The 16,253-nt window shown below is 38.5% G+C and overlaps 1 protein-coding gene across 1 annotated transcript; it reads right to left on the bottom strand.

The window, feature by feature from the left end:
- Positions 1-316: 316 nt before the first annotated feature.
- On the bottom strand, positions 317-15,809 carry dhx34 (DEAH (Asp-Glu-Ala-His) box polypeptide 34). Its single transcript, XM_028465397.1, has 17 exons — positions 15,714-15,809; positions 13,806-14,533; positions 12,773-13,084; positions 11,690-11,944; positions 11,508-11,610; positions 11,187-11,404; positions 9,966-10,140; positions 9,046-9,239; positions 8,864-8,965; positions 7,491-7,757; positions 6,893-7,060; positions 6,702-6,807; positions 4,391-4,497; positions 4,038-4,307; positions 3,053-3,235; positions 616-760; positions 317-489 (listed from the first exon to the last, which is right to left on the bottom strand). The coding sequence occupies exons 2-17, from the start codon at positions 14,487-14,489 to the stop codon at positions 353-355; spliced, it is 3,426 nt and encodes a 1,141-aa protein (XP_028321198.1). The 5' UTR covers positions 14,490-14,533; positions 15,714-15,809; the 3' UTR covers positions 317-352.
- Positions 15,810-16,253: the final 444 nt, after the last annotated feature.

The raw sequence follows: 16,253 nt of genomic DNA on the forward strand, positions 1-16,253 counted from the left end.
TATTTATTTTTCTCTGCACACATTTGTAAGATATATATATATATATATATATAATATCACTGCAGTAATATGCTTTAAACAGCACATGTTATGTTTCTGTGATGTTGCTGTCGGGCTAATGTTAGCTTGTTAGCTCCTCTGTGGGAGGGACTTTGGAGGCAGGGCAAGAGAGCGGCAGTGAGGGAGGGGGAGGGATGGATCTGAAACTGTTTTAGTTTGAAGCTGCTTTGACAAATGTTTTCAAAGCTGCAGAGATTTAAGGATCATGTGACACATGTAGGTAAAATAAAAATAATCACAGGTAGGACGACGTAGGTGACGTATAAAAACACTTTATTTGATGGACATTCTGTCACACGGCCATGTGCTGCCTCTTATGTTTGAGGATCTCAGTGGAGGTCAGAGTCAGATCCTCATTGCAGACGTCGCAGTGATAAACTCTGGTCAGACTCGACGCTGCGGACGACTTCGTTTTCCCGCGTTCTGCGTCTGAAACCCAGAAAACAACAAGTGTTCAGACCAAAGTCACAGATTACACCAATCAGCTGAGCTGCTGATGGAGTTTCTCTCTCTCTCTCTCTGTGTGTGTGTGTGTTTGAATGATGAAGTCCTGACCTTCCTCAGTCGGCTGCAGCTCAGAGGCGGGTCTACACGAGGCCTCATGGTGCATGCGCTCCAGAGGAGTCAGAGGCATGTAGAGGTCACAGTGAGGACAGCTAAAGAAGGTACGTAAACACTCACTGTAGAGGTCCTTAGAATCCTGCACACACACACACACACACACACAAAAACATCACTATGACCTAATAATCACATAATAATGTAATTTCAGATAAAATGTAGCCCTACAATGAAATGTACCTATCCTGTTGAGGAATAATAATAATAATGACTAGAATATGTGCATTTCCTGAAGAAAACACAAATGAGGATGCAGCAGTGTTAATTTTAACAAGAAATTTTAATTACGTTTTAGTCTTAGACTTTTGACTAAAATTCATTTTAGTTTTGGTCAAGATTTAGTCATCTGATTTGTTTAAATTTTAGTCTTATTTTAGTCGACTAAAATACCAATCAATTTTAGTCGAATAAATTTATGTGTAAATGTAATATATATATAAAACACAAATTTAACTTTATTTCAATACAAAAGCAGTACTGAATAACAAACAGACTGTCAAGTTTGAAATTGTATCTTTCTCCCATAATAATGCAAACAAAAATGTGCAATAAGTATTAATTTCCAACTCAATTTATACAAAACAGGGTGCAATAGTGCAAAGATCATGAACTCAAAAACAAAACATAAAATAAGATAAAAACTAAAAATAAAATCCACTCAAAACATACATTTCTAATTATTTTTAAATAGCAGGGTAATTATAACCTTTTAAATACTACACAAACTGCAATAAAATAAGCCGACCGGAAAAAGACGCGTTTCGCGCATGCGTTGAACGGATCCGCTCCGTGAAAAGATTAGGGAGTAACAGGTCAAGCCAATGAGAGCCGAACAGAAAATAACGTCATATCCCGTTCGCAAAGCAGTATCAAAACAAACATGGCGGCTGCACAGCTGCATTCTGCTCCGTTTTAAAAGACCTGGATTTATTGGTGAAACCACAACAAGAAGCGGATTTAAAACCGTAAGTCTGTATATTATTACACGCTGTTTTCGTCTGTCGGCTCAGTTTATGGAAAAAGAACTACGCTTGTCGCGCTATTGTCGTCAGATCCGCTCATTGTTTGATTGGTTACTCTGCGCTCAGCCGCCAGAACTCAAACGCTGTGAGCGCTTCCAGATTCATCGCCTGTATGAATAATACAAGGAGATTAGAATGGGTTCCAGGCTACATCTCTCCCTGATTTTGCTCACAGTCTATTTTTGTCTCGTCCTTTATTCGTTGACGAGAATGTCAATCAATTTAGTTATAGTTTTAGTCTCAACCGTTTCGTTTTCGTCCCTAAAACTCTATTAGTGACGAAAATAATGAAATTAACACTGAGATGCAGGTAATGGCCCGCGTCACACTGCATTAGCTTATCATTGGCATTAGCCTAGCAATAGCAATAATGTAGCAACAGTATTAACCTAGCATCAACATTAGCATTGCATTAATATTGACCTAGAATTAACATTAGCATTAACCTAGCATCAATATTAACATTAGCATAGTAATAGCATTAGAACTTCAACCTAGCAATAGCATTAGCCTAGTATTAGCATTAACCCAGCATTAACTTTAACCTAGCAATAGCATTAGCCTAGCAATAGGGTATTAACAATAACTGCTCTATTTATATTGTAGTTTCCAATGTTGTCAGTGTTTTTAATTTTCATTCACGTACTTCCTATGACAATTTGTGTACCCCTGGGGGTACCCGTACCTCACTTTGGGAACTTACGCAGTAGAGCAACTGTAGCATGTGCGCACTGTCACGTTTGTCCGTTGGCAAACCTTTAGGAAAAGTAGCTCAATATTTGTATATATAGTATTCAATACAAGTAAATGTAATGCCTATTTTCTCCACTGGGGTTCACACTGGGTTACCCCCACTTCCCACTGGATGTTTCTGTTGCATCACGGCAACAGAGCTTACCATTCTAGTAAAGGGCTGTGTTTGAAATGTCCCACTCTGTACCATACACTACAAACTCAATGAGTATATACTGTCTACTACTGTATATACTATAAGTATGATTAGGCCGTTCCCAATGAAGTACACTTCCAAGTTTCCCAAGATGCATTTGGAACCTACAACAACAAAAACCTGAAGCACATTGAGGCTAAATATCTCTGATTGTCCACCTTTGAATGTTCTGACAACATTTGAAGTGAGAATATCAACATGTGCTCATTTGATCCATAAAACGCACGGAAACACATTTCATTCTGATTTTTCAGAGACCCTCCATTGTGCTACTGATCAAACTTCTGGTTAACTTCAAAACAAGAGCCCTATTTAGAAAAGGTAAAAAACATTAAAGAAAGACTAGAAGATATGCTTTTGTTTTGAAAATGTGATGTTTGATTTTTAGTTCTGCACTCACAGTGAGACAGTTGTAGGTAAAGAAGCTGGTCACACGTAGGCCTCCTTTAACAGGGTCAGCTTTAACCTCGGCTCCTGGGAACAGAACGCTCAGGTCCAACGCGGGCAACTCCAGGTCCGGCTGAGGGCCCACGTACAGGTTCAGGGTCTGCATGGCCGCTAGTCTCTGCAGACTGTAGCTGATCTGCAGAGAGGGGGCGGGGCTTCAGAGTTTTATATTGAAATCTCAGACTTTGACATAGAAGTAAAAAAAATATCAAACTGATAGTCATTGTTTGTATGGTTAATATAAAATATCAATACCAAGCCTACAACAACACATATTAATGAAATAACAATTAAAAATTTCTTATAGCAACAATGATGTAATATAAATGAATTAATAGCAACATTTCACCTTCATCTGACCTAGTTACTAATATAAAGTATTTACATTTTGAAATAATTTAATTATTTTTAATTGAATGATTTAAATGTTTTTTTTTGTTATGAAGCCACAATATCTTAAATAAAAAGGCTTAAGTCTAAAATTAATTTCTTATATAATGACTGTGTGTATGGACTCGCTATTAAATTAAACATTATTCTAATACACTTAAAATGTTTTTATATATATATATATATATATATACACATAAAATCTAGACCAGAAAATGAAATAAATCCATAACTCATGAAGAAAGAGTTGCATCAAAATTAAAATACTGTATATTTTTAATGAAAGACAAGAAAAATGTTGCAGGCAAAATAAAAATGTTTTAAATTATTTGATAAGAAGGAGAAATGTGTGATTTCGTTTGATAAACTGAAAAACTTTGAGTTTAATAAAAGGAAGGTAAAAAATCAACAGTGAATTGGTTTTTGTCTTCATTCTCAGAGTGAATCAGCGGTTTGTAATCAGAGTATTTGGTCGTTCCAGTGTCTGTTAGTTGTATTTATTCATTCATATTCTATCTAATAAAGAGTGTGATGTTGGTAGAAAGCACCTCTGTGTAGAGCAGGAAGCGGACCAGCTCCTCACTGAGCTTCTCCAGCGCTCTGCGGGACACGCCCTGGCCCTGGCCTGGTTCCTCCACCTCGCTCTGTCTGAGCTGAGCCAGCAGGAGGCGCTCCCACTCCGCCCTCAGGCCCAGAGCCGTGGAGAGGGTCTTCAGAGCCTCGTTCTGCTCCTTGAGCTGCAGCTCCAGCCAGCCGTCCACCACCAGCCGCGTGCAGTCCGCGTTGGTGTCCAACGAGTCACAGACCAACAGCAGAGCCTGGAGAACAGAAAGGATTGATCACTGCTGAAGGAACCCACTCATGTTTCTGTTCTCTGTGTGTGTGAAGTCGTGGGTCTCACCTGCAGTGCAGGAACTCTCACACAGTTGGACAGATACGGCCTGTTGGTCTCCAGCAGCGTGACGAAGGACAGAAGCTGATGTTTGCTGCTCAACTTCTTCTCTGGGCCTGAAACATGTAAACAAAGACAACCAAGTAAAGAAAAGAGGACAAAAACATTATTCTAAATCCTCTCACAGGTCAGATAGTGGAGCCCAGAGTTCACAGCAAACATGGTGATGCTGCTTTTAGTTGTTATGCTGCAAAGAAGTGGAACAAACTGCGAGCAGAGCTGAAGTCAGCATCACATGTGAACATTTTTAAATCCAAGGTAAAGGCACTATTTTTCTCTACTGAGAGGAAGATTTATAACAATTTTATTGTTGATTTTAAAGTTTTTACTGCTGATTTTAATGTTTTTACTGCTAATTTCTCCTCTGTTATTCGTGAATGGATCAGGATTAAATTTGGTAGGTATAATCTATGGATGTGTACGCATTGACGCTCGGAGCCCGATTTTTGATTTGGGGCCCAGAAAGAAATAAAAAAGAGTCAATTTCTCATTTATTTGCGAGTCAAATATTCCGACGGTTGGTGGTACCGAATCATTGGTACATACCAATATATAAATGGGGCCCTTTACCCTGTATGTGTCATGGGGGCACTAGGGGGTCCATTTTTCAAATGACTACTCCTCCATTAGTTCTTGTTAGATCAAAATGCAGTTTGGTATGAATACTCTATGAATGAATTTGATGAGACGCTTGGAGTCCTTCTTTTAAAACCCCCCATTTCCGGTAATTTACAATTTTATGGGAACATAGTCGTGTGATATATCGTTTTAAAGGTAATTCAATGTAGATTACGATTATGCCTCGCACAATTCAATTAGGGGCCCAAGGGACGCCCTTTTTTAGGCAATTTACATTGAAGTCGTTTTCTCATTTATTTGTGAGTCAAATATTGCGACAGTTGGTGGTACCGAATCACTGACACATACCAATATATGAATGTGATCCATTACTCCGTATGTGCCACGGGAGCGCCAGTCATTTGACTGAATTCTCGGGAACATGCTACGTGCTAATCGCCGTGAAAACGTTCCGCGGACCTAGCCGTAGTTCATCCGAACTTGTTATTGCTGATTTTAATGTTTTTACTGCTGATTTTAATGTTTTTACTGCTACTGTCACTGTTTTTACGCTGATTTTAATGTTTTTACTGCAGATTTCAATGTTTTTATGCTGATTTTAATGTTCTTATTGATTTTTAAATTGTTAAACGTTTTCTGTTGCACTTTTTTAATTGCCTTGCGTATGAAATGCACTATACCAATAAATTTGTCTCGCATTTCTTCATTTACACAGAACCTATTTTAGTGGAAGAGATAACGTGATCCACTGCTGCAGTGTTTTTCAACCTTGTGGGGTCCCCTGAAGCTGAAAATGAAATGGGGTCGCCTGAAAAGTCTAGTAATAATAAAATAAAAAATAAATATTTAAAATTATATATTTTTTTGTATTTTTCATTATTATTGTTCTTTTTTAAATGAAACCACCACACACAAGATAGGGTATAACTTAAGAGGGAAATCAAATCTTATTGTCTGTGGAGTTAAACTGGAACTGTACTAAATGTAAAATAATTTTAAACATAATTCCGTTTAAAAAGAAGAATAAAGAAATGATTCTTCAGAGATGTGTTGATAAATATTTACCACAATGTGCTCGCTTGTTTGGAATAAAAAGTTGCAGGACATGGTACATTATTTGTAAAGGAGGTATGGTAAATGTAAAAAAAAAACAATTATTGCATGGTTTGTGTCAGTATTACATTGCATTGATAATTCTCAAAATGTTAGTAAATTTGTTTAAGTTAGGAAATCTATAAAAAAAATTAAAGGGATAGGATTATATAAGTTTATGCTTCTTCCTACTCTTCGTTCATGTAAACTGAGAATTTCTTATTTCTTGATGTTAATTTATTTTATTCTGTTTGAAACTGTTTTTAAGATCAATTACATTTTAAATCTTGTTGTTTATTTGATGTTTCTACTGATGATTTAAAATTTTTTTACTGTTTATTTTAATGTTCATATTGATTTTTGGCCTGTTGAGTGTTTTATGTTGAACTTTTTGATCATGTAAAGCACATTGAATTGCCTTGCGTATGAAATGTACTATACAAACACATTTGCCTTGTCTTGAAATTGTTTGTTTTCCTGTCTAAAATTTGCAGCCCACTTAGAATCAAACTACTTTGTATCCTTCAATGAGGATCCAAATATTGAAACATTATTTTGTGTGTGTGTGTGTGTGTGTGGACAGTTGTACCCATTTCCCCGCCGTCATCCTCAAACACCTGTAACACCTCGGGGTCGGAGGCGAACACGCTGGTCGGGTGGATGACCACTCCCTGTTTATTCTTGGTGTGAAACACCTGCAAACAATCCTAGCATCAGACCATTGTTGGTGTCGTTTTTAACCCTCGGTTCTTAAAGCACGGGGGATGGAGACGGGCTGACCTGCTCTGAGTCCTTGCGTGTGGAGTTGTGCGTGTCGGGCAGAGCCAGCTGAGGGTACAGTCCTCTGCAGAGCAGCAGCTTGAGCAGAGCCTGTTGACGGGAGGTCAGTTCCTGACCTACCGCCTCCTGCAGCTCAGACACGTTGTGGCGCAGCTTGAACTTCACTTCCTATTTGGGAAGGGTTGAAAAGTCAGAAGAAAACCCTGGTTTTTATAGGTACACTGTAAACTAATAAACATATAAGACACAGAGGCAAGCTACAATGACCTCGTGAAGGATTTTTAATTCCCACGTGAGGATCAAATTTCTTTCTTACAATCCCACATACAGTTATGGGCCAATGAAAATAGTAGAAAAAATTTGGGTATTTCAAAAAAAAATGACGAGTGAAAATCAACACATACCCCCCTAACAGAATTTGCCAAATCACAGAAAGTGTTCTCCGATCAAAGTAAAAATGTACAGTGTGGCTAGTAAATTACTACAGAACAATTGGTAAAAATTTCAGAATTTTTTGAGACCAAAGTGCGTGGGATGTCCCAAAAATCTGTTTAAATGACATCCCTGCTTTAGAAGCTGAACTGTACTCTGAGCTCACCTGGATGTCCATGCTCTGCCTTGATTGGTCCTTGTCCTTCCTCTTCCTGCGTGTCCCCTCAGTGTCCGACCCGGAGGACGACGCTCCGTCCTGGTTCTCCTCCATCCTCAGAACTTTACGTTTGCTGCCCTCCTGCAGCTCGTGTTGTCTCTTCATCTGGTGCAGCCTCCTCCTCTCCGTCAGACGCTCTCTGCGCTGCCCTCGGTCGCCAGCAGAGGGAGCACCGCTGTCCTCAGACTCTACCAGGCTGTGGCTCTTTAGCAGCTCCTGGTTACACCGAAGAGCAGATGTGCACATTGGTAATGATCGGTTTTAAATACTGGTGGTTATTAGTTTCCTGGGATACTAATAATCTTATCAGTATCGGCCCAATAAAACCCATATTGATTAATCATTACTTCATACCCAATACCTTTGTTTTCAGCAGTAACTAAGTAAGTGCTTCTCAACCTTTTCAGTCCGCAAACCCCAAAATAAAGGTTCCAGAGAGCGGGGACCCCCACTGTACCTGTAGGTGGTTGAACACAGACATGAACATTGAAGTACAGTCATGTGGAGAAAGGGCCATCTATAAGGGGGAATAAAGCGGAGATCTTTTTGGGGTCCATCCATAAAGTCAGCAAAATGATGCTCCATTGTTCTATGAATCTGTGATAACCACGTTTATTTTTTTATCTGATTAATGTCCACCCCTATCCAGGAAGTTTATTATCTTTTGACCATAGTATACAGTCATGTTAAAGTAAAAATAAAATGGGTTAAAAGTGATTAAAAATGGTGGAAAAGGTTTTAAAATGGGATTTAAAAACCACAGGACTTGGCTAAAAGTTACAAATCAGATTGGCCAAAAACAGACAGAAAAAGGGTTCAAAGTGTCAATATTGGTTTAAAAGTGGCAGAAAAAAGTAGGAACAATTAGTTTAAACAATGGACAAAAATAAGCATTAAATTTGGTAAAAAGAGGATAAAAGTGACAATAATGGATCAACATTAGGTGGGAAAAGTGGTGCCGAAAATGACTTGAAAGTGGAATAAATGTGCAGAAAAAGCATTGAAATTTGATGGAGCAGTGTCAGAAATGGGTGTAATGCAGCAAAAATGCATTAAAAGGAGCAAAAAATATAGCAAATTTGGTGTAGTTGCAGAAAAAAGGGAAACACATGGAAAAATGGGCTTAAATTGTTCATAAAACATTCTTAGTTTCTGGCGACCCCAAGGTTGAGAACCCCGAAATAAGTTACTCTTTAAAAAATAAATAAATAAATAATTAATACAAATATGATGTATTCTTTCTTTGCGGCCTGGTACCTGATGGTCCACAGAGCGGTCTGTGGAAGAAATTAAAACGTGTGTGCGTGCGTGTGTGTATGTGCCTTGAACTGCCGCCGCAGGTTGACCATCTCGTAGAGCCGCTGCTCCTCCAGACCTCTCCTCCTGCACCACTTCCTGGATCCACTCCCTCTCTCCTTCTTCACCTGAGGACATCAGAGGACAAACACTAACGTGAGTATCACAAGTCCTGATCTGTGCACAGGAGAGCGGAGCCTTCACTGACCTCCACCCAGGCGTTAAAGGTGTTGAGCAGAGTGAAGGGGTCTCCGTGGCTGCTCTGCAGTGGTTGGCGGGCCGTGGCACAGTCCGGGTTCTGCTGTGAGCTGCGCAGGAAGGGCGACTGAACGCTGAGCGCCGCCGCCACAGTCAGTACGGGCTCCAGCAGGTTGAACAAGGAGCCCAGAACCAGCATCTTCCCTGAAGGACATGATGTGAGCTCTCATGACCTTTAACCTCACGGGTTTCATTTCACTCTTACACTAGCACAGTGGTTCCCAACCTTTTTCTTGTCATGACCCCATTTTTACATCACAAATTTATTTAACTTTCTTCCTCTTCCTGCACTGTTCTGTGATATTATGTATTGTTTTTTTTAATGTACAAAATAGATCAATAAAGAATGAAAATCAAATTTTTTAAAAAAATTAAAAAATATAATTTTAATGACTATTTTTTTTAAATTTCATTAGACATTTTAGTTTAGTTTAGTTTACTAATTAAAAAATATATATTTTTAATTCATATTTTATTTAATAGTAATATTTTGTTTGTTTTTTTATTACTTGACATTTAAGATATTTTGATTTTATTCATTTATTCTTTTTTTATGAGATAGACATAGACCTCATAGATCTACACCATAAACACACTCTTATTTACATTGTCGGAAAAGTTTTGTGGATTGCATTGTGGGATGTGGAGTCCTGTAAACGGAGGCATAACAGTTTTTACTTCCAAAGCCAGCTAACTAGCTGATAGCATGGCTAGGCAGCAGCGGCACACGTTGAATGAATGGGAAGTAAAATTTTAATAATCTTGGTTTATAACTAAGCTTTAAAAAGTTAGAAATCAAAATAAAAAAATAATTTTTATTTTTTGAATTTTTTTAATAAGACCTGAATCCAGCTGTGAGAGTCCTCCTACCTATGACGACGTCAACCGGCAGCTGTGCAAGCAAACGCCCGATAGACGTCAGTTCACCGCGGGCGTCGAGCGCCCCCTGCTGCCTGAGGTAGGTGACTGCAGTCTGGATGCTGGCAGCTGGAGGAGGATCAATGAAGACAAAAGAAAGAGGATCCCCGAGATTCATGCTCTTCATCTGCACACACACACACACACACACACACACACACACACACGATCATCCATCTAAAGCAAACTTTGTTTTCACCATAATACAACTGAAACGGTTTGATAAAAACTAAAAAAGAAAACATGACAATGCAAAAAGATAAAATATAAAACATAAATTACATTACCACAGACAAAGCTGTATGAATTTAAAAAAAAAAAAAAATCAATAAATAAAATATACTACAAATATATAATGAACAATTATAAAATAATAAATATATGTTTTCAATATCATAAATCAACTTTTTGGGCTCTAGCATCTCTTATTTCTGATTCCAAGTACCCCCTTTGTCCGACTACAACGTTTTGCTGAAAATACTATGGAACAAAAAACAGCTATATAGCATAATGATGGATGAATGAGTGATAACACACATTTTAAAGAATCTCATTTAGTAAATAAGTGGTAAGAAACAGTATTTAGTGTCTCCTGAATAGATTTATTTTATCCTGTGATTTCAGTTCATATTCTATTCAAGATCATTTCTATCATCATTATGAAATAATTTTTAACTAAAAATAAACATTGTAAAATGCCATATTTTTAAAGCATCCCCCCCCACACACACACACAGTCTTTCTCTCTTTGTAGTGCCTACTGTAGGACCACCTTTACTACAGTATATTATAATACTACAATATAATATACATAATATAATTTAATTTAATTGCATATATTTAGGTATTAAGTGATGTTTTTATTTATGACATATATACAGTATGTAGTTGCTTTTTTTATCTATTTATTTTTAATTATGGCAGAGTTGGTCCTCCATAGTTTATTTGTGTTTACTGCACACTCCTGCTGCATGATTGCATTTCGTCCTCGCTGTGTTGTTCAGTTTGCCCAGAGAACCATTATATACAAACTAATACTATTATTCTTTTACTGTATTCTTTAAATTTATTTTGCTATGTGTATGTTATGCACATAATAACAACTTTAAATCCTTGTATCCTTGAAATGTCCATGATATGTGTGAGTTAAGATGCTGTGAGGAAGACGAGAACCTGCAGGATGAGGGAGTCCAGAGCCACCCTGTGTATTTCAGGTACTGGGTAGGAAGCGAAGGCGTCGTAGTCAGACTCTGCGTACAGACGGTAACACACACCGGGACCCGTACGACCAGCTCTGCCTTTCCTCTGCTCTGAGCTGGCCCTGCTGATCCAGAACTCCTGCAGACGCTGCATCTTTGCTTTGGGATCGAAACTCATCTCTTTCACCTTTCCTATAGAAGACAACAAAAAGGATGAATTCAGATTTACATTTGGAGGGGATTTTACATTGCACAAAGCGTCATAACGCTTCCTGAAATAAAAACAACACTGCACCTGAGTCCACCACAAATCGTACGCCGTCGATTGTGACCGAGGTCTCTGCGATGTTTGTGGAGATGATGCACTTCCTCACTCCGACCGGAGAGATGTCAAACACCTGCAGGGTTAAACACGTGAGCAGGACTTTAGCAATAATTAATTACTATCTTGGTTTCAGAGGGCGGAGCTAGCCGTGCCTTGTCCTGCTGTGCGATGGACAGCGTGCTGTGCAGCGGGAGGATGATCCAGCGCCGTGTGTGCGTGGCGTACACCTGACACGCCTCCTGGATGGTGGAGATCTCCGCCATGCCGCTGAGGAACAGCAGCAGGTCGCCGCGCTCCTCGGGCGGGTAGCGCTGGTCGATGCCCTGCAGGATGCGCAGGTATGGCCTGGGGTCCAGTTTCTCAGAGCGAGACGGCTGCTCCTCGGATGGGATTGGCTGATAAATCACCTGAAAATACATTTATTCATTACACTGCACAATAAAATCAAGAAAGTAACATTCAAAAGTCATAATACAAACCCAACCAACTTGTATTTAAAGAAATTTAAATCTAAGGCTGAGGTTAATCACATCGTAGGAATCACCTTTTCTTTGAATGTTAGTGTGTGAGACTGTTTTGGATGGATGTTGAAATTCTATTTAATAAAAACCTAGAGAACGATAAAATAAGGATAGATAAAAAAAAACAACTCATCTGTAAATAGTAAATGAAGACATATGCTGAATATGATTATTATACATTCACAATCACAAATACTTTAGTTTAAATGATTCCAGTCCCTTTTAAAGCTCTTTTAGCAGTGAGGACGACACTGTTAATCCTGAGCAAACCTTGAGCTACATTTAGTTGAAATCACATTTTAGTGTTTGAGTTTTGTCTTGTTTTAGTTAAAAAAAATATTGTCCTTGGAAATCAGCTTTATTTTTAGTCTTTTTGGGTAATTTGACAGTTTTGCTGTACTGTAAAAAAAAATTTAAAAAGTAAAAAAAAAATCCATTGTAAGCATACCTTTACCTTTGTGTTTAATCATTTAAACTAAGAATCTACCTAAGGCCTGTTAGAAAAAGTGCAATAAATACTCAAGTTCTTGTTTGTCTTTGAACGAATGACTTACAACCTGCAAGAATAAATCTCTGATCCTGAGAGTTTAAATTTGAGTTACGATATTTAATTGGTTTAAAAAAAAAAAAGACCAATCAAGGCACTGAGGATGGTTGTATTCCAGCGTCTTTTTTTACCTTGTCACAAATTACTGAATGACATCAGACTCCTACCTGAATGGGAAACAGCCGTCCTGGCACCTGCAGCACCGGGGCGCTGCCAAAATAATTGGAGAACAGTTTGATGTTGATGGTGGCCGACATGAGGATGAGGCGCAGGTCCGGGCGGTCGGCCAGTAAGGAGCGCAGAACCCCGAGCAGGAAGTCACAGTGCAGGTGTCTCTCGTGGACCTCGTCCACGATCAGCACCTGGTACTGTTCCAGAGTCTTTTCCAGCTGGATCTGCCGCAGCAATAGGCCCTCAGTCAGGAAGATCAGCTTGGTGATGGCGGTGCGACTCGTCTCGAAGCGGATCTGGTACCCGACCTGAGAATCAGGTACACAGTTTGTGGTTTTTAATGGGTTTTCCTGTTATGTCTTTACCTGGTGAAGTATTTATCAGCAATTAATAGGGGTGTGCATTGTCATGAATCTGACGATATAATACGATTCACGATACAATGTATCCTGATACATCCCAATAAATAAGCATTGTGATATAGTGCAATATCAATAATTACAAATTTCACCTTTACAAGTACTTTTTTTTTCACTTGCGAGAACAAGTAAATGGTAACTAACTGTAATTCTCGTACCAATATAAAAAAAACAAGTGGTATGTTTATCGAAATTGTTTAACTTTTGCTTCTACAACAGATTCTGATTCTGGTAAGTTAAAAAGTAATTACTTAAAAGTAATCACATCTCAGAATGTTTTATCAAAATAAAGTGCAATCAAAAGCTAAAATGCATTGAGGAGTAAGGTAGTTTAACAAGGTCTGATGTGGTTCACTGACACCTAGTGACCACGTTTGTGTTATGCATATGTTAGTGCAATTAAATGTTTATTCTGTTCAAAAAACATGATTAAAAAAATTGATGTGTACATTTTTTGAATCGATACAATAATCGCGCAGTGAAAGATTGTGATGTATCGCCGAATGGATTTCTTTCTTACACCCATAGATATTTAAGAAAGCTCTTTCTTCAGAATCTGTGGTTTAGTATAGAAACTGATGAAGTATGAGCCTGTATTTGTCGCACCCACCTTGGATCCGTACTGGTTCAGGCTCTCAAAGCTGACCCTCTTAGCGAGCGATATGCAGGCGATCCTCCTCGGCTGTGTGCAGGCGATGTGATTAAATCCCGCAGACAGAAGGTACTGAGGCACCTGCGTGGACTTCCCGCAGCCCGTGTCTCCGGCCACCACCACCACAGGGTGGCGCCGCACCAGCTCTACGATCCGGTCCTTGTACTGGAAGATGGGGAGACACTTCTGCTCCCGGCGCAGCTTGGACAGCTTCCCAAAACTCTGCTTCTGACTGAAGTCCAGGAAGTGCAGCAGAGCCAGACGGCAGTCCGCCACCTCCTCAGGACCTGGTTCTGAGGATCTCTGCCTGTGTCTGTGATCCGCTCTGCCCAGACGCTCCTCCATGTCCCGGCTGCACACGGACACGTTGATCCTGTACCGAGCATCGTATTCCGCAGGAAGGCCCAGATCCAGCTTAGACTTGGTCCCAGCGTCTCTACAGTCCTCTCTCCTGGAGCCGCACATCTCCTTCTTCATCCTAAACCTCTGGAAGCGGTCAAAGAAAGACCAGAACTCTCTGTGTTCGGAACTCCCGGCCCTGATGTAGTCCTGCTCTCGAAAGAAGATCTGGTCCATCTGGGCTCTGCAGTGCTGATTGTCCCAGTCCCAGCTCCGGCTGTCTGTTCTCCGGTGCTGGTCCATGATTGATCACAGACCTGGACTTAATGCTGGGACAGAAACATGAGCTGCAAGACACAAGAACAGGTCCAGGATAGATGTTTTGAAGCAGGAATATCATGACAAACTGTCTTGATCGCTTTTTTTGCTACAGAACTCCCCAAGTGAAGCTTCATTACTTCAAATGTTTGTCTGGATTCAAATCAAAGGCAATAATGCTTAGAAACTGGCCTAGCTTTGTTTAAAGAGGAAAATATTTTTTTTTATTATGCATCAGTGTGAGAATTGTATTGAAATGTATTCTTGCCATAAGCCTGAGTGAGGTTTAGGCAGTGAAAATAATTGATAAATAATTAAATACAATGGTTAGTATTTCCTTTGCAAATACTCACCCTCTAGTAACGTGTGTAAAATATCCTGATATTTTAATGCAAATAACAACACAAACTAAAAACCTATTTATTTAGTCTGGCTATTATATAGTGCTTTAAAACCTTTTTGCTTATGATTTTATAATTTAATATTTTTGTTGTTTTTCCACTTTTATTTTTTTAATGCAAATTTTCCGTTTCACATTTTATAAATTCTAACATTTTCTGCTTCTTTTTTTTTTTTATCTCTGACTCTTATGTCTTTTTTTTTTTTTTTTTTTTTTTTTTTTTTAATTAAATTTAATTAAATTACTTCTGTGCGCATTATTCTCTAAACTTTTTTTTTTTTTTTTTTTTTAATCAATTTACCTTTTGTCAACGATTTTGGGCTACAATTGAATTAGTTTGAAATTCTCAATATAAAGTTAAAATTTATTTGAATAAAGCTTGAATGAGACCAGAGTAAACTAGAGATCACAAAACAAGTATTCAACAATTTATTTTACATATTAATGACACATTGCCCTTTACCTTTCCTTAAATTAATTACTATGATAAAGATTGTTTAGCATTTTCATTGCATTTCAAAGTATCAAACGTTTCACAACACTTCAAGTGTTCAAGGAAAATTGTATGATATTGATTCAGTGGTTTAGAAACAAAGTTTGGTAACGCATCACTATCAGAACCTCCAAAACCAATCTTGCTCGTGTTAAACCTTTTAAAATGACTGTAACAATATCTAACGTCATTTAAAAAGACTACAATTAATAAACAACGTCTTTGGGAGTTGGAAAATAAACAAAGAATAATCTCAGATCAATTAAATGGACTATAGCAGGGAAATATTGACATGTAAAAGAAAGAAAAGCCAAACCTGCCGCGGCCTACAACAAGGGAACAATAACAGTGCCGGACCACTTCCGTTCCGTCTACTAAACCCTCCGAGTAGGAACTGCTCTCCGTCTTCTTCTTCTACGGCGGTTGATATCGTTCTAATGGAGCATTGCCGCCATCATCAGCTCTGGAGTGCGGTTTTAAACAGTGAAACTTATACCCATCAAACATAACATCTACCCAGTTTACCACACTATAACATATTTCTCACAATCCTGAGAAATTATTTCTTTGGTGTTGCATGTTGTTAAATCATACAATAGTGCACTAGGGCCACATTAAAATCAAAAGAAATCTGAGCACTACAAGATTAAAATCGCAATATTTTGAGATTAAACTCGTAATATTTTGAAAATAGTCTTACTTTTATGAGAATAAAGCCGTAGCTTATCTTAAAAAAAAACTCGTGATGGTATAACATGAAACCTAAAGAGAAGTAAAATCTCACTTAATGCTCCACGGTTTCCATAACAACAGACAAGATCCTGTTTGTATATCAATTTTATTCTGATAAAATTAC

Source organism: Gouania willdenowi, chromosome 13 (assembly GCF_900634775.1).
Source record: "Gouania willdenowi chromosome 13, fGouWil2.1, whole genome shotgun sequence".
Taxonomy (NCBI): Eukaryota; Metazoa; Chordata; class Actinopteri; order Blenniiformes; family Gobiesocidae; genus Gouania; species Gouania willdenowi.

Coding starts and splice junctions, on each gene's coding strand:
- dhx34 (XM_028465397.1), bottom strand. CDS start 14,489: ATGGACCAGCACCGGAGAACAGACAGCCGGAGCTGGGACTGGGACAAT. Junction 13,085..13,805: donor TGAACCAGTACGGATCCAAG/GTGGGTGCGACA, acceptor CCTGATTCTCAG/GTCGGGTACCAGATCCGCTT. Junction 8,966..9,045: donor CCTTTAACGCCTGGGTGGAG/GTCAGTGAAGGC, acceptor TGATGTCCTCAG/GTGAAGAAGGAGAGAGGGAG.